At 39.9% G+C, this 26,117-nt stretch overlaps 2 protein-coding genes across 7 annotated transcripts; both read right to left on the bottom strand.

Annotated features, from left to right (window-relative positions):
* Positions 1 to 3,402: 3,402 nt before the first annotated feature.
* On the bottom strand, positions 3,403 to 7,852 carry asb8 (ankyrin repeat and SOCS box containing 8). 2 transcript variants are annotated; one of them, XM_041800412.1, is made up of 4 exons: positions 7,719 to 7,852; positions 6,313 to 6,489; positions 6,126 to 6,230; positions 3,403 to 5,352 (listed from the first exon to the last, which is right to left on the bottom strand). In XM_041800412.1, exons 2-4 carry the CDS (start codon positions 6,439 to 6,441, stop codon positions 4,717 to 4,719), a joined length of 870 nt encoding a protein of 289 aa, XP_041656346.1. In that variant the 5' UTR covers positions 6,442 to 6,489; positions 7,719 to 7,852; the 3' UTR covers positions 3,403 to 4,716. The 2 variants fall into 2 exon arrangements, with proteins under 2 accessions (XP_041656346.1, XP_041656347.1); XM_041800413.1 differs by lacking the exon at positions 7,719 to 7,852 and having other exon boundaries at positions 6,313 to 7,701.
* A 1,796-nt stretch (positions 7,853 to 9,648) lies between these two features.
* On the bottom strand, positions 9,649 to 25,638 carry LOC121517371 (la-related protein 4). 5 transcript variants are annotated; one of them, XM_041799070.1, is made up of 17 exons: positions 25,074 to 25,638; positions 22,986 to 23,103; positions 22,646 to 22,804; positions 21,571 to 21,655; positions 21,338 to 21,474; positions 21,143 to 21,246; positions 18,702 to 18,812; positions 18,550 to 18,603; positions 18,245 to 18,454; positions 16,585 to 16,688; positions 16,343 to 16,384; positions 14,661 to 14,894; positions 14,502 to 14,556; positions 14,249 to 14,407; positions 12,789 to 12,928; positions 12,488 to 12,695; positions 9,649 to 12,137 (listed from the first exon to the last, which is right to left on the bottom strand). In XM_041799070.1, exons 1-17 carry the CDS (start codon positions 25,188 to 25,190, stop codon positions 11,745 to 11,747), a joined length of 2,430 nt encoding a protein of 809 aa, XP_041655004.1. In that variant the 5' UTR covers positions 25,191 to 25,638; the 3' UTR covers positions 9,649 to 11,744. The 5 variants fall into 5 exon arrangements, with proteins under 5 accessions (XP_041655004.1, XP_041655005.1, XP_041655008.1 ...); XM_041799071.1 differs by having other exon boundaries at positions 21,571 to 21,652; XM_041799074.1 differs by having other exon boundaries at positions 25,459 to 25,638.
* Positions 25,639 to 26,117: the final 479 nt, after the last annotated feature.

Below are 26,117 nucleotides of genomic sequence, written 5' to 3'. Positions count from 1 at the left end.
AGATTAATCTCTTGCTGTTAACATTTCTAATCACAATAATCACATCAATAACTTTGGTGATATACATTGATATTTGCTTTTTCTGAAATGGTTATTTAAAGTTTCAATTCTTTATTAGAAACGTTATATATCATTTAATGTGTCATTGTTTGATTGAATCTGTTTAAATTTTATTAAAGAGATAGGACAGTTGATAGAGCAAGAAACAAGGAAGAGAAAGTGGGGGAATGACATGCAGTGGTAGAGCCACAGGCCAGACTTGACTCCAGGACACAACCTCACCACCAGGCCATCAGCACCCCATCAGCTTTGGATCTTAACTTAATCTGCAGCAAATGACTAGAAACAGTTGGTGTCAGATTCTGTATACAAATAAAGCTGAGTTTTGTTATCATTCTTTTCTTACTCTACCCTTGAACTTGTCAAAAATAATACTGGTTACATCTTTTAATATAATCTCTTTTTTAATTACTGTGTATAATGTGCACATTACAAAAATAGTTATAAATAATAGTCCAAACCAGCATTAACAAACTATATATATTTATATATATACAGTATTATTATATACTTTGCAGTCATTGTGTGTGTGAATTTTAGAGAGCTGCACCTTTAGAGAGTAAATAGGCTATGAATAAAACACAATAAAAGCACTGATGGATATGCTGCTGCCTTTGATAAGCTATAGGCCTCTATGTTAGAACATAAGCAGCCCCCCTCTGTGTCCCTGGTTCTTTAAAGACTGCTGTAAACATTTGATCATAACATAAAAGCCATCAGTATTGTGTGAACATAGAAAATGAGGGGGGTCTTTTCCCCTCTTGCTTTGACTTCCTTCCTGATATTCTCACCCTCCTCTCCTTCTTTGGAAGTAAACGTCCTGACTGTGCCAGTACAAGGCAGCATGATGTATAAGACTCACACAATAGTCTAAAGCATTAGAAATAAATAAATGATCGGGTTACAATAGTGGAATTTGAGAATATGCCAAAACAGCTGGTTATGTGACGGGAAATCCATCAAGCATTGAAGACAAGGCAGCTGATGTAACCTAAAGTAATATTTACATCAAATCACACATTTACTTCAATACAAGCTATAAATTACACTTGGGATCACATTCAAATGCTGTTTTATAAGACAATAATGTGGACTCGTAACAAGGCTAGAGAGACCCCTACTGGATAAATTGAGAAATGAACATGCTAGATTTATTGGAGCAGCAAATAAACAGTCAACTGGATCTTGACCATCCTATCCTAGATTTTGAATATACAGTGCTTAACAAATTTATTAGACCACTACCCAAAGTAAGATTTATGCCACAGCTGCTCTAAATTAACAGTATTGGTAATTACCAAAATCATTTTTTACGTTTCTGCAATGGTTAATACACCAATATGTAGAAGCTCTTTAACCCAAATGATATTTTTAATGATAAAATATAATTATTATTGTTATCCATCAACCCACACACAGTGAATTCCAAATGAAGCCAATTCAACACACATTTAAAACTCCTGTGAGGGGTTTTTACTTGTTTATAAAACAGACTAAAAATTAATATTGATGCTTCACTGTGTGCAACATAGGCAAACTAGATCATGAGTATTATGAATGATTATTTCTATACGCTAATCTTAATGCCTAAACCACCACTGTGGGGTAGGTGTCAGCAAGGCCGCCCATAAGGCGGGTCAGGTGGAGTAAGGGGAGAGCTTTCCAGGGTCCAGTTGATGGGGGACCCATGAGGATCATGAAAATCATAATCCATTATTAAGCTGATCTGTGATTCCCACATCTTATATCTAACCTGAATTATAATGATTCTCATCAAGCAAACAAAATTATTTTTTCTGAATTTATGCTGCAGTTCAATAAAGCCTTTTTCAAAGTTGAACCCCCCTTTCAGGAAAAAAAAGATGACAGGTGGTTACAGAGTGGCAAAAATGGATGAAAAGAGGCAAAATAGGATGAAAAAAGAGGCAAAATAGGCTGCAAAAATGGGTTAAAAAATACAGAAAGGGGCAGGGGGTTAAAATTGGAAATAACATGGATAAAATCTGCAGGAACAGTGATGAAAAGGAATTGTTGCATCTGTTGACCTATTATTGCCACTATTTACCCCTTTTCACCACTTTTTTACACCAATTTCTGCCAATTTTAGCTGCAGTATAGCATTTGATATTCCCATTTTTGCCACTTTGAACCTGTTTTTGATGCTTTCAACCTATTTTCACTGTTTTAAAAATCCCATTTCACTACCTTTTCTGCCCCATCAAGCCATTTTATGACTTTTAAACCCTGTCCGACACATTTTCTGTCCGTTTCTGCCCCTTTTTGACCATGTTTGCCATGGCATGGCAGATGGACAGGAAAACAACCCATGTGAACCAGAAACACAATAATGTTCATATTTGGGGGCATGTGCCAAAATCTAGAGGCTACATTAATAAATATTAACAGATTTTCAGATAAGTTGTTTTTACTAATGGTGACGGCAGGCACAAGACCTTGATCTGTATAAATAAAGTGCTTTTAGGCATGGAAATGAGTTTGATAATATGTGTTTACTTCATATTTATGGTTGATTTGTTAAAAAAAAATAGCTGTGCATTATTTAGTCAACACTGAAATTCGTGTCTTTATTTAAGACTAATCCCCAGCTGAATTTGAACATCAAGACGGCTGGATAAGATTTATTTTTGAAGATTTAACATGTGCAGGGCATGATCAACTAGTGTACTTAAAATCAACACAAACCTAAATTTCCTCAAAGGAGCTTAAAAATGAAAGCTATTTTATACAGTCTTAGTACTGACAAATTGAGTGTTACTTAAGATTTTATGCCTGAATTTGTTTTTATTGTGATAAAGCAGCATATATTCCTTTATTGTATGTCACAGGGGAAGTAATGGCATCCTAACATTGCTTTGATGATTTTTACACATGTAAATGAACGTTTATAAAAGGTCAGGCCTTGATAATTGGTTCTCATAAGGGAATTTAAACATGTTCATACGAGCAGAAGAAGCCCAGGTGTTAACAATACAATTAACTACGTCTGAGTTCCAATTTAGTTGCATTGGATTCAGGGCTATGCTTTTATGCATGTTGTCAAACCAGAGACTTGAATAGCACTGAGCTAGTATTAATCCTTTTAGTTACACCTGTGCTTAAGCTACTATGACAAGTGTGTTGTGACTAAAGGGCTAAGCAAATAATGCCTCAATCTAAAGCTCTGAAGCAGAGCAATACTTTAACTACAGCCCCTCAGTATGGTTTCAGTCAGTACTGCAGCTCAGCACTTAGTATTAGAGGTTCAAAATAACATGCTGGGAGTATTTACAACTTCAAATAAGTTCACACTCAAATGAAGAACAATGAAGGGAAACATTTTTCAGTATAAAGGCATTTACTTTCATTACATTGACAGCGAGAAAAAAAGCACTTTTGCAGGTGTACACAAGACATGATCTAAGGGGTTAATTTTTTAAATACAGCAGCAGAACAAGCAAACAAACTCAAGCACAGACACAGTCATGTTTTTAACAGATCCCATAAAAAGATGTAAATATACATTTTTCAAGCTCATTTAGTGATTGTTAGGACAAAAACGTAGTCATCATGCCATTCCATGGTTCTAACTTTCTAACATTTAGTTCTTTAAAATAAAGTTACTTTTAAACACAGACTGCAACATTTTGGACCAGGGAGCAACCTTGAAAACTTGCAAGTTAAGACTAAAAACACCCATTTCAAAAAATAATGTCGTCATCCTTGGCAACTGCACCCTTCATTAAAGAAAAAAACTTTCATCAGACAGGAGTCAAGTTACACCATCAATAAGCATTTTTAGAGAACTGGATGGAAGATGTTGCCGCCACATTTTATGAACCCGTCTGTAAATCCACTTATAATATTTTTCAACAACTGATGCCTAATAATAAATCAAACTGTTTCTGATCAGAAGAATATTTCGGCTCAAGTAAAAGCAAATGTTCAAACATATTTCTCCGCTTTATAGCTAGATCCCTTGACCATCACTATAGGTTTACTGGGACATTATTGAAAAAGAATTAACCTCTCCAACTATAGCACAAACTCAACAACATTCCTCTTTAGGAATTCCTTCTCAATAAGGAAACGTCTGCAAAACTGTATGGATTAATCTAACTTATATTTAACCTGCTGGCCATAAACACTTCTTTGTGACAAAACATCATGACATTTTTTCTTTAATTTTATTTAAAACGTCAGGTGAAAACAAAAACAATAAGCCAACATAAAGCTGAAGATCGACAGGCTTTTTGTGAACATCTAGAGATTTTGATGGTGATGTCATAGCATGTTTGTGTACTCCATGCAGAGTGGGTAAGAAAAACTATGGTGCATCAAGACGTCTTTTTACTCGCCCCAATGTTATTATCATAGACTGTATAACAACTCTGATGCTTTCATGACACAATTCAAATATGAGTTGGTCTTTCAACAACTGAAACTGATCAGATTTATCAATCTGCACCATTCATTGTATACCAACTAATAGATCAGAGAGGTTTGTACATCTCCCTAGAGAACAAATCTATATTTATTTCAAGGTTTAATTCATAACGGATACTGTCTGAGGATTACCTCTAACTCAATGCAGACACTTCCTTGCCAAAAAATGCAGTTTAACAATCTGTTTCCAAACTAGCCAATAATTTAACAAAGTCAGTCTCTGAGTAGTAGATATTCTTTGATAGTCTCTGGTAAGGGAAGCTCTTTTACAGCAGTGGGGAGGTACTGGACTCCGAGACTCTTTCGGACAGCACAGCGTGCCAGAGAGCGAAGAGTCGGAGCCTGAGCCACCATGTTTGTGAGCCTCGCCAGCAGCTGTGGATCCTTACTCAGCTCCCTAGGAAGCGTGCCGTCAGCCCGTCGGATCTCAAACTGCCCCGCTGCCCTACACAGCAGCTCTAGGCACTCCTCCTCCTGATCAGTGCCCAGGCCCCGGGCCAACAGGGCCACCAGTCGAGAGATAGGGGTCTGGCCCTTGAGATTAGTCACGTGGACCTGGGCTCCATAGTCTAATAGCACCTTGACACTCTCCAGGTTGCCTTTCATGGCTGCCCAGCTCAAAGGTGTGTCATTATTGTAGTCCCGGGCATTGGGACAGGCCCCGCTCTCCAGCAAGGCTCTCACACACTCTGGGTTGTCTTTGAAGGCTGCCCAGTGTAGTGGGGTGTCCTTGTTACCATCCAGGGCGTTTGGCTGGGCCCCGTATTCCAACAGCAGCTCCACACAGCTCTCATCTTTCTCCGCTGCATAGTGCAGGGCTGTGCGGTTGTATCCATCCAGAGCATTTACCTGGTGAGGAAATGTAGTGCAATGAGAAACCTAATCCTCAGAAATTAATGACAGTTAGGGTCACTTTTAATTATACAAGCCCAATAAGCTGCACATAGAGGAAGGTGTTAAGAGCAGCAGTTGTGCTGGTTCATGTAGGCTCAGCAGCACAAAGTGTAAAAGGGCTGGCTAGGGTAAAATATAGAGCTATGGGTGCTATAAGGGCAACAAAAAACAACACTGACACTTAAAGGCCAACAAAGATATTTCAGGCTGTTGCAGCACAACTTGGGCCCAAAGAAAAAACAGAGCATTGCAGTTACAGAAAATTTGAACCTTAAATGAAATCTACCAATAAATCGCACTGGAACAGGAAATGCTTCCGATAAATGAAGACTTCACTGCCCTTTATACCACACTATCAAGGTTGGAAAATACTTGGATGGATGCATTAAAAAAAGACTGAATTTTTGTTAAGTAAAGCCTTGAAGGAGTTACTACTATTGTCCTTAAAGGACAATGACCAATTTGGTGTCATCATATCCCAGACAACACATTTGAAGATTGACTACACAGATAAGCAGCTATTTTAGATAAAGAACCCATTAGTATTATTCTGATTTATACATGCAAGCTTTTTAAAATTGAGACAGAGTTTATTCTTAGTTCATGTGAACACATATATTCGCTAAAATGAATAAAATAGCTGTCCAGATGGTGGTAACCTAATCCAAAATCATGCTGTGTTAAAAGTAAAATGTTGCTATGTGAAGGAGTAAGTATATTCAACATACCTCTGCCCCCTTCTCCAACAGCAGTTCCACACAGTCAGCATCAGCGACCATACAGGCACAGTGCAAAGGCTTCAGTGTGCCATGCATCCTATTCACATCAGCTCCCTTTAGCAAAGAGGAGATAATGAATTTAAGGCAAGTGGTGTCACTCAGCGATATCACTTATCTGACAGATGAACAGGCCCACCTTCCGAATGAGATCTTCCACATTGTCGTGTGGGAATGAGCGGATGGCTGCGATGGTGCGGATGAGCCGCTCAGACAAGGAGTATTTACTTTGAATGCTTTGCATGATGTACCACATAGTAGAGCTCATGTGTAACTGAGGACCATGTCACCCAGGCAGGGGTGACACTAGGGCACACTGGAACAGATTTTTCAAGAAGTTGGAGTTAGCCTCTGGCTACAATCTAGCACATTTACATGTCCATGTTCAACAATATGCACTGTCCTCTACCATAAATAAACACCTGAAGATAACGTATTAGATTACAATGTGTGCTGCTTTTACAAAAGAACAAATTAATTGCATCCCAAGTATAACAGCAAAGCGGTTTTTGTAATGCGGTATTACAATTTTTAAAATCCCAGCATGGCAGTTTTCTACAGAAAGCAATCTTTTATCTCAGACATAACTAGGAATGCACAATATTACTGCCATGATATCTATATCAGCAGATTTTAGCTAAAATATTAAATGATCAATATCAGCAGATGTGTAAATTTCTACTTTCGTCAGTGGAGTTTAAGGCTCTGCCAACAGACCTCTGTCAGCTGACGTCTTTGTCTTTAGTCATCATCATTCCTTACATTTTAAATGTGTTTTAATGACTGAAATCTGTTAACTCGTTCATCCTCAAACTTTAAATTGTGCGTTTAAAGACTGAAGATGTAGGTCTGAACTACATTTAAATGTCGGCAAAAATCCAATATCGTGCATCCCTTGACATAAAATATGCACATATTGAAGAAACGTTTTAATGTCCCTTTTGATGAGGCATCACATAATCAGCTTTTTATAAATAACATTTCAATCTCCAGAAATCTCCTTTACAGCATTGCCTTAACTGCACAATTACAATTCTTACATTATTTTGCTTTCGCACATTGATTAAAACGCCCGAAAGCTGTATGACTGTCAGTATAATATAAAACAGCAGATTGTCATTACCCGTGCTGGTCACCAAATGTAAACAGATGACTGACACTGACAGCTAGCGTTAGCTCTCTCTGCAACAAAAGAAAGCTACAGTCTGCTACAGTGACAGTCGCTTTAAACCGAGTGACAGCGTTGAGAATAACGTATAAATGTCAGTATGTCAGCCACAACTAGAATTAAGCAAGCAACAATTAACTGACAGGCTAATAAATGGGATACAATTATATCATCCTCTTTACATTTTCACCAATGGCTAGCAGAAGCAAGTTAGCATCTAAGCAAGCTAACGTTAGCGCATAGCTGCTAGTGCTAGACACAATCGACACTGGTGAGCAAAAAATTGATTGGCGTTTATTTCAATTACTGGGTAAGGTGCCGTAGATGTCATATGTATCGGCAACTGATAAACAACATATGTTTACGAAACAACGTACCGTTTTTGGTCCACGGTTTGAAGGTCTGACAGGTTACCGTACTGTTTGCTGCTCGCTTTGACATAAACACAGGACGTCACTGCACGCGGCCACGCCCTCTGCCTCGAGCCTCATCTACTCCCTGTATTAAACCCCGATGAGACAAAGCCTGCTGTCATCTGCGATAACTTAACATAACTTTACATCTTTCTCCATATACCGTACGGCCTTTACGGTGCCCGACTCCTCGGCACAAATGTGCCACTGTACCGTCCCAATATAGACATGTATGACACGGCAGGCATCCAGTGACATGCCACGAGTGCCTTCAGCCTATGACCATGTTGAGATAGAGAGGAAACACAAGTGTGACCACAAATCACTGCAGACTGACAGCTCAGACAGACCCTGGTGAACAGCCAGGCTGCAAGTCCCTGTTCACACTAGACTTTTTCAGATTAAGTCGAATTGTTGGATTTCATACTACCAGATTCCAAAAGTAAAGATAACTTGAAATTGGTTTATAAAAGAGGTAACACAACATCAACAGAGTGCTTTTCACTGAATTGAAATTAAAATACCATTACCTGTTGAAATGATCCCATTTCTGTCCACTGGTTCATAATTTATTTCATGACAATCTTAACATGTAGTTTACATTGAAGTCCTGATTCGGGCAACTTATTTAAAAGTAATTCAGCATCATTTGCTATTCAAATATGAGCTGAAAGTATTAGCTGATTAATCTACATCCCATTTTATACATTTTCATATTTTATAAATGGATCTTAGTGCCCAGCAAAACATGAACCATTTTCAGTCTTTCATAAGTCAAGCTGTACAACCGTCTTGTTTAACCTCCCAAGACCCTGCATGTACATATGAGGACATAACATTTGCATAGAACCTTTTTCCGCAGTAAAACTCTTGAGATGTTCAAAATGTCCATTGGATATAATAGCTTAAAAATCCTGGGCGAAATTGCTTTGAAAAATGCAGTAATTTTCACGGGAATTTTAGCAATCTTTTTTTTTTTTTTTTTGAGAATTTGCTTGAAAATTTGCAAGTAAGTCCATGAAAACTTTGGGCATATGTTTGTATTATTTTGGAGAGTTTCACTGGTGGTTTTGGAGGACATGAGCTTTAGAATTTTTGTTGTCATTTTTCATGTAATGGGGGTGGGGGGTTGCAATTTTTATTTATTTTTTTATTATCAATTTGAGAATTATGGGGAGAGGGGTCATTGGATGTTTCTGCCATTTTCATGGAATTTGGGTGAATGCGTTATACATTCAGGGGATTTGTTAAATCAATTTAAGGGTATTTTTATGGCATACTTTGCTAATGTTAAATAATTTTCACAGAGGTTTTGGGTAGTTTTTTTGAAATTTTAGGGAAGTTGTGTGGACTTGGAAAATAAAATCTTTAGGAAATTCTGAACTTTTAGTGGATATTTTGGTGATGCTTAGTCTTGAAAAGTCCTTGTGGTTCATCATCAAAAAACAAGAATGACCCCCATCCCTGTCTCAATGACAGACAGCATTTCTTACTGAAGATCTCCAACAACTGGCCAACACACACAAAACATATATTCAAAAACTGATCCAGTGCTATATTTTCTGCAGAAAGAAAGGTGTCAAAGAAAGCAGGTAGCAGGTGGAGATTTTTTTTGTCAAAAAAAAAAAACATCCAAAAATTAAGAACAGGATCAGCAGTGAGGTAAAGGTACCACTTTGTCCACACTGGATGCCAAAACAAATAAACCAGACAGTAAGTGGCAATTTTCAGCTCAAAGCTACATTTTGTTTTTTTTTTAAATGTATTTATCACCTTTCCATTACTGAGCTTGTTAATTCAATTTTAATTGCAGATGGATTTAGGAAAGTATTTCCTATTGGTATGGCCCTACGTAGAAAACATAGCAGCAACAAAGAAGTGCAACACAGGAAAGCCAAATCAAAATAATTTATTTTTGGTGACATTTCATACAGTTCTAGGATTGTGTCTCAAACACTTGGTTTAGCCATTACTATATTTCCTTTTGCCACCCCAACCCAAATTAACAGAAAATAACCCAAACATATGGAAGAAGGGAGCAATTCCTTTAGGTATTTGCAAGCCTGTCAACATCAACCATATGCTTCTCAATGATTTCACATTACTCATGAGTAAGATTCTTTTTAAAACAAGTTAGTGCATTTAATTTAATTATACTAAACCACTAGCTGCTCATACTCATTAATGAAAAGAAAAACAACCCCAGTGATTGGTTATTTGTTTACTGTATTACTAAACCCAAAGTCAATGCATCAAGTCTTTTTTTTTCTTTTGCTCAGCTGACATCCAGAACAGTATATAAATGTCAATATGCGTGATTTTATTTTGCCAATGCGATTTCACACAACTTTGGGGAAACCAGCCTACCAAGATTGGGAGAAAAGCGTTGTGCATCAGAATTAAAATAAATAAATTTAAAAAGCAATACATACAGTGAGTCAAACTTCAAATTCTAAGTCAACCTGTTTCTTTTTTCAAAAAATTAAAAAATGAAAGGAAAAAAATAACAAACCAGAAAACTCACCCTAAAAGCACAAAACAATCTGGTTGATACCTGCTGTCAAAACCTTCTGCAATGTCTGTACTAGAACATTTACATTCTCCCACACACAATTCTAGTGAAGGGTTATTACAATATAGCATAGGCAACTACACCTCTACAGCTTTATCAAAATCCAGTTTCACTGGGCCAAAAGTATCCCCAAGACTACTTTATTTAGTAGACCTCGTCAATAAAAATCAGTCTTTATTCTAGCACTCTATGACCATAGGCAGCTGGCACATAGCACTTGAAAATGTTCCAATTTTCATTAGACCCACATCTTGGCTGCCAAATATTATATAGCTATCGTCTTTAGCTAACAGCATGCTGCCTATTTTTGACACTATGCCATTGTTAAGAACAATTCACAGATATAAGCTTAACCTGGATATCCTGTGATGATGTAGAAAAGCCAAACCTCACCTAAACCCTCAGGCGCACTTAACAGTCACATCTCAACCTAATCTCTCTCAGAAAACAGAAACCCAACACCCAAACAAACATGTAAACAGAGAACCGGACTGATTATCAACATGACAATGATCTGAATCAGAGTGTTCCGTTCAGAGAGATAAGAACTTAACATGAAAAACTTTGGACCAGGCTAGCAGGTTCACCGTGCCTATCAGGCCAGCAAGCACCCCCAAAGTGGATCTCGGCTTTAAACAAAAACACACATCTGACTGCGGCGGACATTGACAGTTTCTGATATGACTGATACAATTTAAGCCAATTATGAACCAGGATCAAAATACCACCATATAACACAATTCATTATTATACATTAGAAGATCACACTGTCCAGTTTGAGGACAATGATTCTGAATCTCTGATGTAAAAATCAAATAAATCATCCATTTCATTACATCAGTGCAACAGCACACTGCAGCACTTCAATCATTTTGCTTAACAATCAATGCATACACAGACATCAGTCAACCCTTCAGTCATACTTGCAAACCTAAGCACACAAGAAAAAAAAACTGATGTCTCATTGCGTGTTAGTGATGTCTTTGTATATGTACATGACATATATGCATGTTCTTTTCTTCTTAGTGCATATTGTTCTTGCAGACATCTATTCTTTAAAATCAAAGAAAAAAGGTAGAGGGCCATTTAAGCGGCCCAGCATCCCACCTCTCCCTAGCAGAGCGTAAATGAGATGACCTCCAGAAAAATCATACTTAAATTCTTATAAGCATAACGCTGGAGGCCAAAACAAGATATTACTTTTCAAATCACTCATTAAAGTTCTTCTTCAGGTGTCATTTAGCCCATTAGTCCTGGAAGTCCCGCTCTTTTTGTCATTTTAAAAGCTTTTCTTTTGACAGTTCCAGGGGGGGGGAGGTGGCTACCATAATGTTGTTGCTTTTATGTTATTCATTTTTATATAATTATATATATCCATGTATATATTCATACATCTTTTTTCTATTCATCATCAGTTTTTACTTTGGCGATACTGGTGGGATATTTTGCTCTTTTCCAGTGTGCCGGTAGCCTCCTTGTGGTGAGCTGCGTCGGGCTGGAGGTGGGCGCCTCTGGTCCCGAAACTTGAGGCCACCTGTTCCTCTGGGGCCATTGCTGCGGTAGTAGCCTTGAGAGTCACGTTCACGTTCACGTGGCGGCCGGCTTTCTTTGCACTCCCATCCTCCCTCCCTGTCGTGGCTTTTCTCTTGCTTGTCCCCGCCGCTGGAGCCTTGCTCCTCTGCCTTGTTTACACGCAGTTCGCGCAATGGCTGGCCTGATGCGGTGCTTGAAGGAGCTGGAGCAGGAGCAGCAGGGGGAGGGTCCTTGGGTGGCCGTTGGCAGACCTCAGCATAGCTGAGCTTACGAGGTTCCTTTGACAAGCACAAGGCAGAGCACAATATTAAATATAACTCAGATACCAAATGCCACATTTATTTAACAATCTTCTTTGTTAAACCCTCAGATCTCATAATCTTGACGCTCATCGAGGATAGGAGTGAACATCCTGGACTTTTGGTGGGGAAAGGGCAGAGAGGGATGAAAGAGAGAAAAATGAATGAGAGGTAGAAAGAGAACCAAAGCCAGTCAGATCACTCCCTCATTCCCCTCAATGCGCTAAAGATCTCATCATCAGGTGGACAGCTCCTTACACAATAATATCCATATGGAAGACAATCATGTTCATGTAAAGGCCATCATTGTAAAAGAACCAGATGTTCACCTGTGCAGGTGTGGAGACAGCAGCTGGAGCAGGGGCCGGCGTGCTCGGTGTCACTGGTGTGGAGGCAGCAGAAGGTTGAGGCCTGGAAGCAGGCTGTGAGGAGGATGAGGAGGACGATGGGTTAACAGCTGTTTGAACAGGCGTGCGGGGAGTCACTTTTGGAGCTGGAGGCTCTGCACGTTCAACCCTCCTCTCCTGTCGATTGATTCTGTCAAGACGAAAGATACAGACATTCAATAATTTCTCTGGTGCTGAAAATCACTAATGAAGCTCTAAACAAACAGACAATCTAACGCAGTACCCAGTTGAAGGAGGTCCAAGTGGTTGTGTCGCAGATTTCACAGCAGCCAGAGTAGGACTTGAGACAGCGGTAGCCTCCTCTGTGCTTGGAGCTTGGCCTGAAGCAGGACTCACAGTGGCTTCTTTATTGGCCTGTTCAGTCTGAAAAAGAGTGCAATCACACATTAAACTACAGATCACAATTATTCACAGTTGTGTTCAAAATGATAGTGTGTTTAAAAAAAGTGAGTAAAGCTCAAAATCCTTAATAGCTTTTACTTCCATACATGCAATGCATTGGGAACACCGCACATTCTATTCCAGAACAGATCATGAGGAAAATATCTATCAAGTCTGTTATTACTTTACAGAAAGTAAAGGAAAAGTAATACCAGGCTGTTCAACAAATAGCATTGTCCGCATTTTTCTTTACAAACTCAAACATTTACCGTATAAAGTGAAAAATTCTTTAAGATTTAGCTTTCCTGCAAGTCAGTGAACTAATAATTAGACCACTGTTTCTGAGAAGTGCTTCACAGCTGTAATGCATGAAGTTGACCAATTTCTGACACCTGTAAAGAGGTATTCAAGCCCAGGACGATTGGACCACACTCCCCAATTCCACATTTCTTGTTTTTGCCTCAGAAACTGCATTTTTGATGTCATCCCACAAGTTTTCTATTGGAGTCAGGTCTGGGAATGAGGCTTGCTACTCTAACCTTACTGGAACCAAGATGCTGTTGGATTACTGGTGTGTTTGGGGTAGTTGTCTTGTTAAAACACCCATTTCAAGGTAATTTCCTCTTCAGTGTAACACAACATGACCTCTTCAAGTATTTCGAGGTTTTCAAACTGATCCATGATCACTGGTATGTGATTAATAGGCCCGCCACCATAGTATAAGGGATATCCCCGTATCATGATGCTTGTGTCACCATGCTTCACTGTCTACACAGTGTACTGTGGCTTGAATTCAGTGTTCGGAGATTGTCTGACAAACTGTCTATGGACCCTAGACCCCAAAAGAACTTGGTCTTGCTTTCATCAGTCCACAAAATGTTGTGCCATTTCTCTTTAGATTGGTCAGAGTGTTCTCAGGAAAACTAACCTCTTCAGAACATGTGTTTTTTTCTCCCAACAATGGGACTTTGCAGAAGCCTCTTGCTGATAGCTTGGCTTCACATAGGTTTCTTCTTATGGTTACAGTGCTCACAGGTAACTTTAGACCTTCCTTGATCATCCTGAGGCCCAGTCTTTGCAATTTTGGCTATTATTCTATCTATTCAAATGGTAGTTTCTAATCATACAACTACTCAGAATCAGCAGCGTGCACATCATGACTGTTGGGTCTGTTAGTTTTCTGTTTCTCTACTACACCTGCTTGTAAATTATCACAGCGACTGATCTGGTTAGTGATGTTGGACTGCTATTATTTTGAACAAAACTGCATAAGGTGAACTTAGCTCTGTCAAAAATTCTTACCTTGTCCCTGTACAAACCACGTACAACGTCTGACATTCGGTTTTCCAGCACCGGCTCCCCCTGTGTGCTAACCACGCAGCCAGGAAGAGGTGGGAAATTGGTAGCAGCCAAGTCAAATTTGGGAGGAGAAACTTTGACCTCTGCTAGTGGTATAGGCCTCTGAAGAAACAAAGACAAAAGGCCATGTCTCATGGTTTTACTTGCCATAAATTCTACAGCCTTAGTATAAGGCACAATAAACATCACACTTTACCGCAATCCGTTCATCTTCTCGCCTCCTCCGTGTTCCTCTGTATGTTGTGCTCCGTCTGAAACACACAGTAAATCTTTGTTAGTCATTATTCAACTTTAGTCAAGTGCAACTGGTTCAACTAACAACTTTAACAGGCAGGTGCAAATCTTGTAGGTTTACCTTCCACGTCCAGCCATGCTGCTGTCGTCACTTGGGTCCAACGAGGAGGAAGAGGAGGAGAGATGAGAGAACGCTGAGCTTAGGTCAGAGGCTGTCTGGACTGGGTTAGTGGTAGCAGTGGCAACAGGAGTGGGGGGTTGAGGGCTGCGCAATCCAGTTAGACTCTCCAACGGGACAGGAGTTATAGACGCAGGGGTCACATCGCCTGTCCTCACCTGGGGCTTCACATGGTTTCTGTTGCAGGGGAAAAGGAAGATTTGCAGGGTCAGAGTCAGATAGCAATCCAGCTAGGGGACTCAGACAGAAGCCAGTGTTTCCTGCATTGCTTTCTGCACTAAACCAACCACAACAGGGTGTTTATTTGCACTTAAAAGCAATTTTTTAAGCCAATAATTTTTCTGCCTGTAAGATAAATTTAAATCAAATTAAGTTGACATAATGCTATCAGTTGTTTTGAACACCTCTCTTTCTCATGTCAAATAGCCAAATGTTCAGCAGCTGTTACAGGTTAAGTCAATGAACTTCTATGTTCCTGTAAAAGTGTATTTCAGTCTTTAAATAAACTGTATTGGCTATGTACAGAAGTCAAACATTTTCAGATAACAGCAGCTGAAACAGCCCAGAGAGTTCAAAGGAAACACTGGTACAGGAATAAGACAGCATGCTGTGTCCGCAGGGTGGATGAGTAAACATGCAGAAGGGTTAAAACTACATTTTTGCTCAGTTAAAGCTGTGGAGACACTGATGCAAGCAAACTTCATTTCTGGCAATCTGCGAACAATTACAAACTGAATGGAAAGAGCTGACAGTGCCAATAAAAGCCCAAAAGAGGATGCTGTCACGTTATAAGTACCACTTTGGGACAGTTTGTCAGCATGACTTGCATGGACTGATCTTCTCAGGAGTCTCTGACCCTCAGATCTCATAATCTGAACGCTCACTGGGAAGAGAGTGAAGCACCTGACTTTGGAAGTGAAGGATAGAGAGAAAAGAAGAGGAAGAGAAAGACTGAACCAAAGACAGCGACTCCCCTCTCTGATTTCCCTCTATGCGCATCGTGTTCTCATCATTGGGTCTGACTTTGTGAGAATCCAGTGAGATTTTTCTTTGAAGTGAAGTGTGAAGTTGCTTTATCCGTGTCTGAACAAACTTGCAAAACTGTCATCTCTTTGCCAAAGCTTTAAAGCAAACAGATTAACACTAGACAGCTAGCTGACCATCAAAAAAACGTCTGTTTTTTTTCTTGTTAAAGCATACATCATCACAAGCTACACAGAAATACAACCACTGACAAAGAGCAGCCATAAAAGAAAATACTAAGACAAAAAGAAAATGGGTGGTTGGATGGAATGGAGAAGCTGTTGCATGTAGTAATGTCAATGACCGGAGGATGGATTTGAGCCAAAGTGGCCATAACTAGTAAAAGCCAGTTAATCAGAACCAGATAGCAGCCACTGCCATGTAGTACACAAGACTAGATTTAGGCTATCAAATAACAAGACAACTCCAGGACGTCCATTAACTGGCAACAAACACTTATCACACTGATACAAAGGATTAATGGCTTATAAATCTGCCCAACAGCAGGCATAGTCCTGTTACTGATTGAGTCGTTTGGCTGCTGCAATATGGTAAGAGATGAGGGGAGCGATGAAGCTTATTGTACAGTATAGTAGTGGTACCTGAAGGCATTTATTACATTCTTTCTTGAATAGAGGGGGACACTGTGGGGACAGTAAGAAGACAGGGAGTCATTTCCCTGGTCAGGTCATATATTCTTTTGACAATTTAATTGCAGATGATCTGATGTTCACAGTTTATGTCATGCAAACACTGACACAAGTGGTAGAACGTTCCAATTAGAACAGGGTTTATGCAAACACATTTGCAGTTTAACAAAAGGCATTTTAAAAGTAGCTCTTACCGGTTTCTGTTGAATGGGCGAGAGATATTAAGAGAGTTGGAACCAGTTTTGTAGTGTCCAGCAGAGCCAAATCCATTCACAAAGCTACTGTTGGGAAACGGTGCCTGCACAAAGATAGAAGACAGTATTTATATTTAACATCAACCTATTCATGGAACAATTTGTATAGTTACCCGTTCGATTTCAAAGAACTGACTGTCGTTTTAGTGTTTTACGGTCTAAAAGGTTCGCTGTAGCTAACAACATAGTGAGAACAAGGGCTCTGTGCAATTAGCTTTCTATGATAGTCCATCATTATCAGTGCCTTCCTCGCTACTAGGCTTGAGAGAGGCACAATTAATTGACTTAAGTGCCAATACAACTTAATGTAATTTCTTTGGGTTTGTTTTTTTTGGGGTTTTTTTTCCAAGATTTATTTTTGGGTATTATGTGTCTTTTTTGATAGAGGAGGACAGTGGATAGATCAGAAACAGGGACAAGAGTGGGGAGAGACAAGCAGCAAACGGCCACAGGCTGGATTCAAACCTGGGCCGCCTGCGTTCATGGAGCGCCTTAAACCACTCAACCATCTGCGCGCCCCAATGCAATATTTTTTCCTCAGGATTAATCCTTCCAGCCCAAAGCTATTTAACCACTTGGTCTCCCCTTGACTTATTGTCTTTAAAGGCTGGTAAGAACACTAACCCTGTGGTTAATATTCAAGCTCTAAACACCCTTCTTTTGCCCAGGACAATCTGGGCTTTAAAACGTGTGTGCTGCAGGAATTTAAAAGAAGTTGTGGGACAATTTAAAAAACCCCAAAAACAAAACAAAATTCAGTTATGAGTTTGTTATGTGTAACATGCAGTAAAGAGTAACGACTAAGACTGTTTTTCTGCACAAACTTGTTCTCCCATCTCTTGAAAACCAAAAAGTGAAAAAAAAAAAAAATCATTTGGTGACAGAAAGTCTTCAAACTAGACTCAGCCTTTGGACAACTCTATCCCCATTTTGTAGATCAGAATACTGCCAAGCCGCGCTGTTCCTACAAGAGGCTATAGCAGATGTTTATATCAGAGTGAGGAAGTCTTTAAAAAAAAAACTACAGCGGCAGCTAGTGGCAGGCAGCTGTGTTATGGTATTTAAACGGCACTTTTGACCAGGAGTTGGGGCCCAAATTGACACCAAAAAAGTTACATTAGTTTAATCCCCTTGTAATGCTGGTGCCGACAACAAAGGGATCCAGTTTTTACCATGTAGCTGGCTATTCACATGTAGCCCTAGTACAATCTGTAACAGAGATGAAAGGACACATTTAAGCTGAATCAAACAGCACCTTAAGTAGCTATTAAAATAATTTAAAAACCATCCCTTTCATCTCTGATTTCAAGCAATTTAACGCCTTTATTTCAACTGAAATTTTTTGTGCAAAATACTGTGTGATGATGTCTACTGACAATAAGACTGATTTGAATTTAGCCACTGTATTCCCTCTCAGACATCTTGCCAAACAGTGTTGTCATGACTAATTTGGAGTGCTGACTGGTTACTGAGTTATAAAGGGCTGAAACAGCTGGTCCAAAAATCTAAAGCAACTAGTGATGATGTCTTTCTCACAAGGTGCATTAGAAATGAGTCCTAGGGTAGGTTTGTGTGATTGTTCTATGGCAGTGTGTCTCACCAGAGGAGTTTCGAAATACGGTGTGGGTGAAGGCGTCCAGGTGGGAGGTACGATGCCATAGACCGGGTACTGCTGCTGAGGGTAGACATGCTGCATGTATAGAGGAGAGCTGTACTGGGACTGGCTTTGGGACTGCTGAGCATACAGGCTGCTGTCCATGCTACGGTAGCCATTCTTTGCAAAGAATGTGTTGATGGCCTTTATCCTGGCCTGCAAATGTGACAAAAAAAAAATCTGTTAAAAAACCTAAAACAGCTTCACTGAGACCCATTTCCACAGTGACTCAGAGGTGTTAGCGGACTTACCATAATGGGTTTTCCCTGAAATGTTTTTACTTCCTCTCTTAAGTACTTGTAGGCCTAAAGAGCAGAAGAGAAAATTATACAGATATTCATGAGGCTGTATTTCAGCCAAGAACTTCAGACAGAGTGAAGAAGTACAATTTGGCTTGAATTACCTGTTGAGCGTCAGTGTCTGATTGGAATGTGATGTACCAGTTGTTGTTGTGTGCAAACTCAACACTTATCACCTTTGGACAGTTGTCATTTTTGAAAAGTGACTCCACCTCCTGTGAATGGACATAAAGAACAGTCTCACTTCAGGTAAACACCAACAACTACTGCTTCCTCGTAATGAGCACTCATCAGGAATTCAATGTTGGAATTGGGTTGAAAACAGGTTAAAATCAAGTCTGAGTCATTTATGTTGCAAGGTTAAAACTCAAATGGAAGATAATTCTGTCCAAACTGTTAATTTCCTCCATAAATCTGCATGGTCCCTGAAAGATCATGAGTACAAACCAAACACTCTAATACTACTGTAATTGCACAGGGAATTTGAGCAGCATGGCAAACAGTTCAAGCCAAACCAGCAAACACACAGAAGAACACTACTTTGGAAGATGGAAGAAATTTTTAAGGAAATATCATCAAACATTACATGAACTCTTAGAAACTACGAGGCCTAGGTATGACTCATAAGGTCCCGATTTGCCTCGATATTGATAAATATAGGGATATTTTAGTTACACAACCTATTTTGCTTTGATATAAAAGACAAATAGTGGAAATAGTACAAGGAACCTTCTAACCATGCACATTTAAATAAAAAAAAAAGCTTTGCATTAAAAATTGACCCCAAACTAGTATTTCAACGACATTCCACCTCCATGTAGCACATCTTGCATATAGTATCTTTTTTTCCTGCTTGCCTATGTCTTTTTAGTCTTTCAATCCAAAATGCAGCTAGATACCCTCATAAGTTTGGTGGTTTCTTCAGTGAAGCAGAGCTGCAAGGTTCTGCCAGGTTTGTTTTAAGGCAGAGATGGGTCACTTATTGAAAGTCCAAGTTAAATCTCTTGTGGTTAAATGAATGATAAAAAATGACTAAATTAGATTTATAACCCAGTATTACCAAGTTTTAGAACATTCATAATATAAAAATACATGGGGGCCTATGTTTACAACGTAGTACCACAGTAACAAAATTCTTTCTTTATTAGAATAGATTCTCACACTACACATTTTCAGATACAGTTTATGCTGTGTGTTGATCTGTAATAAACTGATTGTTTCTACTTTATCTGTCTCTCCACAATACAATGTCACCTGCCTATATGCATCATGCTTGACATGTGTGCTATAGGCAGACGTGTGCTCAACCCACTGCACTGATAAAGAAATCTGCATCATGTTATGTATGAGGTATGTTGTTAGGGATGTTATATGGACTTTATAGAAAATCTACACAAGATTCTAATATTTACACTGAGTTCCCCCCTTCCTTCTTTGAGTGCTCTGTCATTTCCCTGCTGTAAAACAGGAACAGGCCGTGCATAGCACATGGAGTGAGGGGGCTGTGAAAAGACTATGATTGCAGATATGTTTCAGACCTCTAGTCAGAGTCTCAGGCTTTACAAGGAAAGTAAAGGTCAAGTTTCAGGCAGCATAAGTGAAAAGTCTGAGACTGGTTGTACCAAGAGAAGGAGTAGGCCAATATGAAAAGACTGATCTCTGGACAATATGAATCTATATCCGGGCAAAGCAAAAGAACTTAAAGAACAGCTTGGCGTGGATCAGATGGTTTGGGAAAAAAGGAGAAATGAAGGTTAGTGCAAGACCTCAACCTCTTTATGTAACAAGAGCATAAATGATCCAAAAGCCGTTAACTCAACCTTTTTTCCAAACAAAAGCCCTTATATGGTGCTTTATGGGGTGTATGCTATCAAAAGGTTCAGGGACATTGTGATGACAGCAGTACAAGTACATACATTTGGATATTCACTGACACAAAAGTAGAAATATGAGCGTTTTATAATGGTATAACTGTTCTGAAAATTATTTCAAACTTTGGTTTTATGTTCATCAGATGTTCTCCATCCCTCCCCTCACAATTTATCAGTGCACAGGTTTCATTCCCCTCTATTTTGTCATTCTCCTTTGATTGAATATCACCAAACTGCAGATGTGACCCTAACTTTGACTACATACTCACACAATAAGAGGCTAACAAAATTCTTTACAATGATACAGAGTACAGTATCTAATGTTTCATGAATACAAGCACTTTGGCTTGGCACTGGTACAGATACCCAAAACAGGTATTAATTCATATATATTCCAGATTCACTCCTAATAACTACTTAGGCCTTTAAGCTCCGACTAGAAAGAAAAGACCGCACGTGTGTTGATGAAGTAGTTAAATGCCTGACTAAATAGTGTATGCAGAAATGTAGTTATCAAAAGGATATTGTGGCTTTTATCAAATATCCCCAGAAAACAGTAGTGCCATATTACTATCCAACTGCAGTAGACATTCATATTTTCCAATGCTTTTGAGCAACAAATGCTCATTTGACTACAGCATGCAATCATTCTTTCTTCCAGTGTTAGTTTTTACCTCCACAGGTGTTGTTTCAGGGACCTCCCTCAGGATGATAATGCACCGTTTGTGATTGGGACGCACCTTCTCCCCTTTCTCGTCTACTTGTACCATCGGAGAGGCTGAGGAAAATTCATGTCAATAAATCCTGACCCATCGCAGACTTATATATACAGCTTTAAAATCAAACATCTTATTAGACTTTCCACTTACATCTCAACACATCAAGGATGAGGTCCATGTCAGTAGTGAGCACCTTGATGCCTTCCATGCTGGCTATAGTCCAAATAGGAACAAACTGGTCACTGTCCATCTGAGACATCAGGTACAGGTCCTTGGAGAGGTTCTCTCTGAATGTGAAAAAGACAAGTTAAAAACATTTATCCCCCTGCTAACATGAGATCTTTCTAAATCTTGCAGCATAACAAGATTAACTTCACACTCACCTGGAGAAATAAAATTCGAGCCCTTTCTTCAGAGACTCTCGTAGATTCTCTGATGAGACAGGCTGTTCTTCAGCTTTGGAATCTACTTAAAGCAAAAACAAAATGTCCTGTAAGGTTTGAGCCAACAACTTTTATGTCATTGCTCATAATGTTCAGGCTTTGTTTTATCATTGATAGAGCTGCCCCTGATCAGGATTTTTAGAGTCTCACTTCCAAAAAGAGTGCCTTACTCAACAAAACTCATGCCGTGTTTTTCTTTGATAAGCCTCAGCTCTAAATTATTATCCATTTAGCACACTCGCATGCTGCATCCACAAAACTCTAAACTTTACATTGTCTACATAAATCAAATTATTATCTGCAGGCCTCAAGCTCTTGTGTCGTTTATCATCTTGTGTTTTGGTCATGATTTGGTTATAAAATCCCAGCAAACTTCTGTCTTTTTAAATGACAGCACAGGCACCCCCAGAGCAGATCATTTCCTCTATTCTCTGGACTTCCATCACAATGGCATTATTAACTTTTTTAATTATGAATTGTTTTGTTGTGTTGATTATTATCCTGCTTGTGGAATGTCTTACAGAGACGTGTGCAATGATGCCACTAAAGGTGTGCAATGACTCAGGGTCTCAACTGGCATTGCCATCCATTTCACTGAGCTCAATCAGTTTGTCTTAAATCAAGTCTTGTGTGTATTATTTTATTCTGAGCTTGTGAACAGTGTTGTGTGGCTCTGGTCTATAGTTCAGTGGCTCAAAAGCAAGATATAAATATAACCATTTGGCATGGAGAGCTACTAATCTGCAGGTTCTTGTTAAAAAGGGCGCCACCCAGTGATTAAATTAGCTGATGAGGGTCTATACTTTGTGACTAGTAGTGCCAGTGCGCCGTTATGAGAATACTTAAGAAATACTGCCAAGAGAAGTTTTATTTTAAAGCTTACCAATGATAAAACACCAAAGACCTTCTTAGCTGAATGTCTGAAAGGTTTAAATCTCTTCCAGACTTCTATTTTCAATGATGAGGAGGAATAAAACAAGTTAAGACACAGTTGATGTTTTAAGACTTGACTGACCTGACGCCCCCGTGGTGGACTCGGCAGGGGAAAATCCCAACTCCGGAGGGTCCATTCCATTTACTGCTATCTCAGCTGTTGCTGTGGAGCTGCTGTCATCCAAGGCCGTGAATCCCACAGTGTACTGCTTGCACCCAGCAGACGAGGGCTCAGAATAACCTGTGAACAAGGTAATGAGTTTTGTTGAGGACCAACATGGTATTGCTTTGTTTTAGGATTTTCAACGTGCTTCGTTTCTAATATTTGCCTAGCTTTTAACTTAAAAGTGCTTTAAAATGTTATGAAGTCTGCTCCGAGCTCCCTGGTGCATTTCAGCCATGCCGATGGCAGTGAATCTCACCTTCACTAATGTCCGAGGGTGGCCAATGAGGACTGTTGGTGACTGCCTCACTGGAGGCCACAGGCATCTCCTGCCAAACCTTGGCATTTGGGTTCAAACCGGCGCCCTTAGAGGTGACCTTCAAACAGAAACAAAAGTAACATCTAGTTATAGTAGCATAACATACTTAAGCTAAATGAAATATTGCGCAAAAATAGGCTGAGCTGAAAATAGTCAAAATTATACTTTTTATTTCCACACTCATTTGTTTCAATGTGTTTTATCTGCAGTTCAAACTTAGAAAACTTCATTCATTTCTGGAGTCACCTCTGCCCAGCATTTGACTCCTCCAACACTACTTCACTAATGCCCTACAGCATGTGTTTAAACTCACCTGTTTACAACACAAACACACTCAGGCATGTTTTTAAATCCACTATAAGGCACTGAGCTGTAAGCTGCAACCAACTTAAACTTTTTAAATTTACCTCAAGTTTGGGAAAAGATACATGTTTCTGATCCTGAAATATTGAATGTTTGACAAAAACTGATTTTAATTTACCCCTAAATGTTTAAATAATACACCTTCTCTTCATGAAGCATGAAGGCGGATCAGTCATGACAAGAGCATTAAAATAATATAAGACTCTAGCAGCAAATAATTCTGAATTTAGCAACATACCAGAGAGGATTCAGAGCACCTAGGCAAACTGCTGACTTCATCAGTTACTTGAACCTTTCATTGAGAGGGCACTAATTGAAATCACCTGGTGCAATCTTAGGGTGAGACGAACACCTGCACACCATTGTGCCTCCAAGGTATTTAAAGTGACACCAGAAAGGTACAATCAAAGGGGCCATAGATGCTCCATGATCCACTGTCAACCACAGGGAGGGTGATAACTACACCGTCTTAAGAAACCACAACATCAATCAAGTAACAAATGCAACCTACACAACACCAATAGATGATAAAATGTTTTGATTATAATCATTCTAGGTTTTAATCCAACAGTTCATATTAAAGAAGCTGGGCCCTGGCAGGAGAAACACTGACCCTGCAAATATCTATGGCCAAGAATAGATCACATACTGTACATATTAAGGCATGCAGACACAGAAGTGAACTCAGTGTGAACTCGGTGTGTTTTGTGCTTTATCCATTTGGAGTGGCTAAAAAACGCCATTAACTTTAAAGTTTTCTGGATTTTTCTTTTGACATTGTCACTTGCCACCTGCTAGCAGACCCCCCTCCCTTTGCAAAAGCACTCGGCCTGACAAGTCCAGGTGCCGGGTACAATATGTCTCAAGACACTTGTCTCCTCCAGGTAGACATGAATAAACAGCTAGGCCTCAGTGTCATTCAAACTAGAACCAACAATTATGTGCCGTGCAACTTGACACATTGGTTACAATGCATGCTTCTGTGTTACGGGCCGTTGCAAGCCAAGTAATGTCAGCTGACTGCGCTGCGCAGCACAGGCCAGGTATTTGCAACGCATGCCACTGCGTTAGCTAAGTTAGCTAGCAGCGCGATTAGCTAACGGATAACGTCTGTGATTGAACGTTTATCCTTCGGTCGATAATCGAAGCATCCACTACGTGCAACTCGAAAACAACTAAATCAACACATCCTCACCTTAAAAAATACCGCAGTGACTCTACTTTGGTGTTACGACTTAACTTACAGGCTAATGATTACTCAGCAAACTACTTAATGAGCTTGCTTGTTACGGTGGCTAAGCTAGCCGCAGCTAGCTGTCTGAAGGTGCTGCAGTGGAGATCTGGCTAACGATCAGTATATGAAATTATCCGCCTGTAGCCTCCAACTGCAACTTAGTAGTTGTGAAATGCTGCCATATGTGCGGTTTCTAAGACTGCTGTCGCTTGAAAACCAATACAACATTGTCGTTTAACACCATCAGACAGTGATTACACAAATAATCACAAGGTAGACACCAAGCCGAAACTTGGAAGCTGATTCGGCGACTTATTTGGGTTAATTTTAGCTGCCTGGTGAATATCGTTCATCACACAGAGGGGGGGCGTACAGTGCTAACAGGTTTCCAGTCGCTTAGCTAGCTCGTAAGCTAAAAAGGCCTCACTCACCATGCCGCCTGACCCTCCCTCGCTCCCCAGCAGAGCCTCGTCCTTCCCACCGGTCTTCGGTCCGGGATCAGCCTCCTCCTGCAGCAGCGGCGGCTCTCCGCTCTGGTCTGAACTCATCAGCCGCTCCTGACTCACTTCCACCCCCTTCGCGTTCTCCCAGCCCCCGCCTGCCACCACCCCCTCTTCCCGAAATAAAGACTGGGTTCAGCGGTCTGGCTGGTTCTCTCCTGTTAAACTGGGTTGGCCGGCAGCACACTGAATCTAGCTTACTAGCTAGCTAGCCGGCTAGCAGGTAAGCTACCGACTAGGCTAACGACCTAGCGTGCTATGAATCAACGAAGCGGGCTAACGCCAGCTAGCTCAATGAATCAAACTTGCACGTTACGTTACTGTTGGTGTAAGCTTTGCCCAACCATGACTCTTCTCAGACCACGGTCCCCGCTGCTGTTTCTTCAATTATTACAGCACACACCGGCTTCGTGAGGCGCATTCCTAACCGGGCGACCGGAGCGGACACTGGGGACACGCACCCTCCTCAGCGCAGGCACACAGTCCGCCGACGTCCCGGCTGCCACCGCGAGTTCTCGGTGACCTCTGCTTCAACCATTTCCTTTTCCTTTTCCGGATTCACTGTAGTTTTCTACGGTGTTTTTAATGTTTAAAAGTCCAATAAAATTAACATTTAAAAACACATTCTGGATCAAGCCCACTTTTAAAAACATTTTAGGTTGTATGTTGTTTTATTAAAAACATTTACAGTTTATTGCTAGTTTATCGTATTTTAAAGTCGAATTATTATACAAGAGGTGCCTTGGCCAAAACCAGTGTAAAGTTGCAAGTCATTCTTTTAAGTAATTTCCTGCTGAAAGATGATTTTCAACAAGAGGAGATGAGACAAAAGCAGCTTTTGTTTGCTTTCCTGTGCTGGGACCATAGTTAAAAGTAATTCGGCTTGCAAGAAACACAGCTATTTAAATGTAACTTTAAAAATATAACAATTTATTCGGTATATTAATTATAACACTACTGTTCTGGTACTGTGTG

This window comes from Cheilinus undulatus, linkage group 11 (assembly GCF_018320785.1).
Source record: "Cheilinus undulatus linkage group 11, ASM1832078v1, whole genome shotgun sequence".
In the NCBI taxonomy this organism is placed as follows: domain Eukaryota; kingdom Metazoa; phylum Chordata; class Actinopteri; order Labriformes; family Labridae; genus Cheilinus; species Cheilinus undulatus.
Note: the sequence above shows the minus strand (reverse complement) of the source record. Positions and strands in the feature narration are given on the sequence as shown.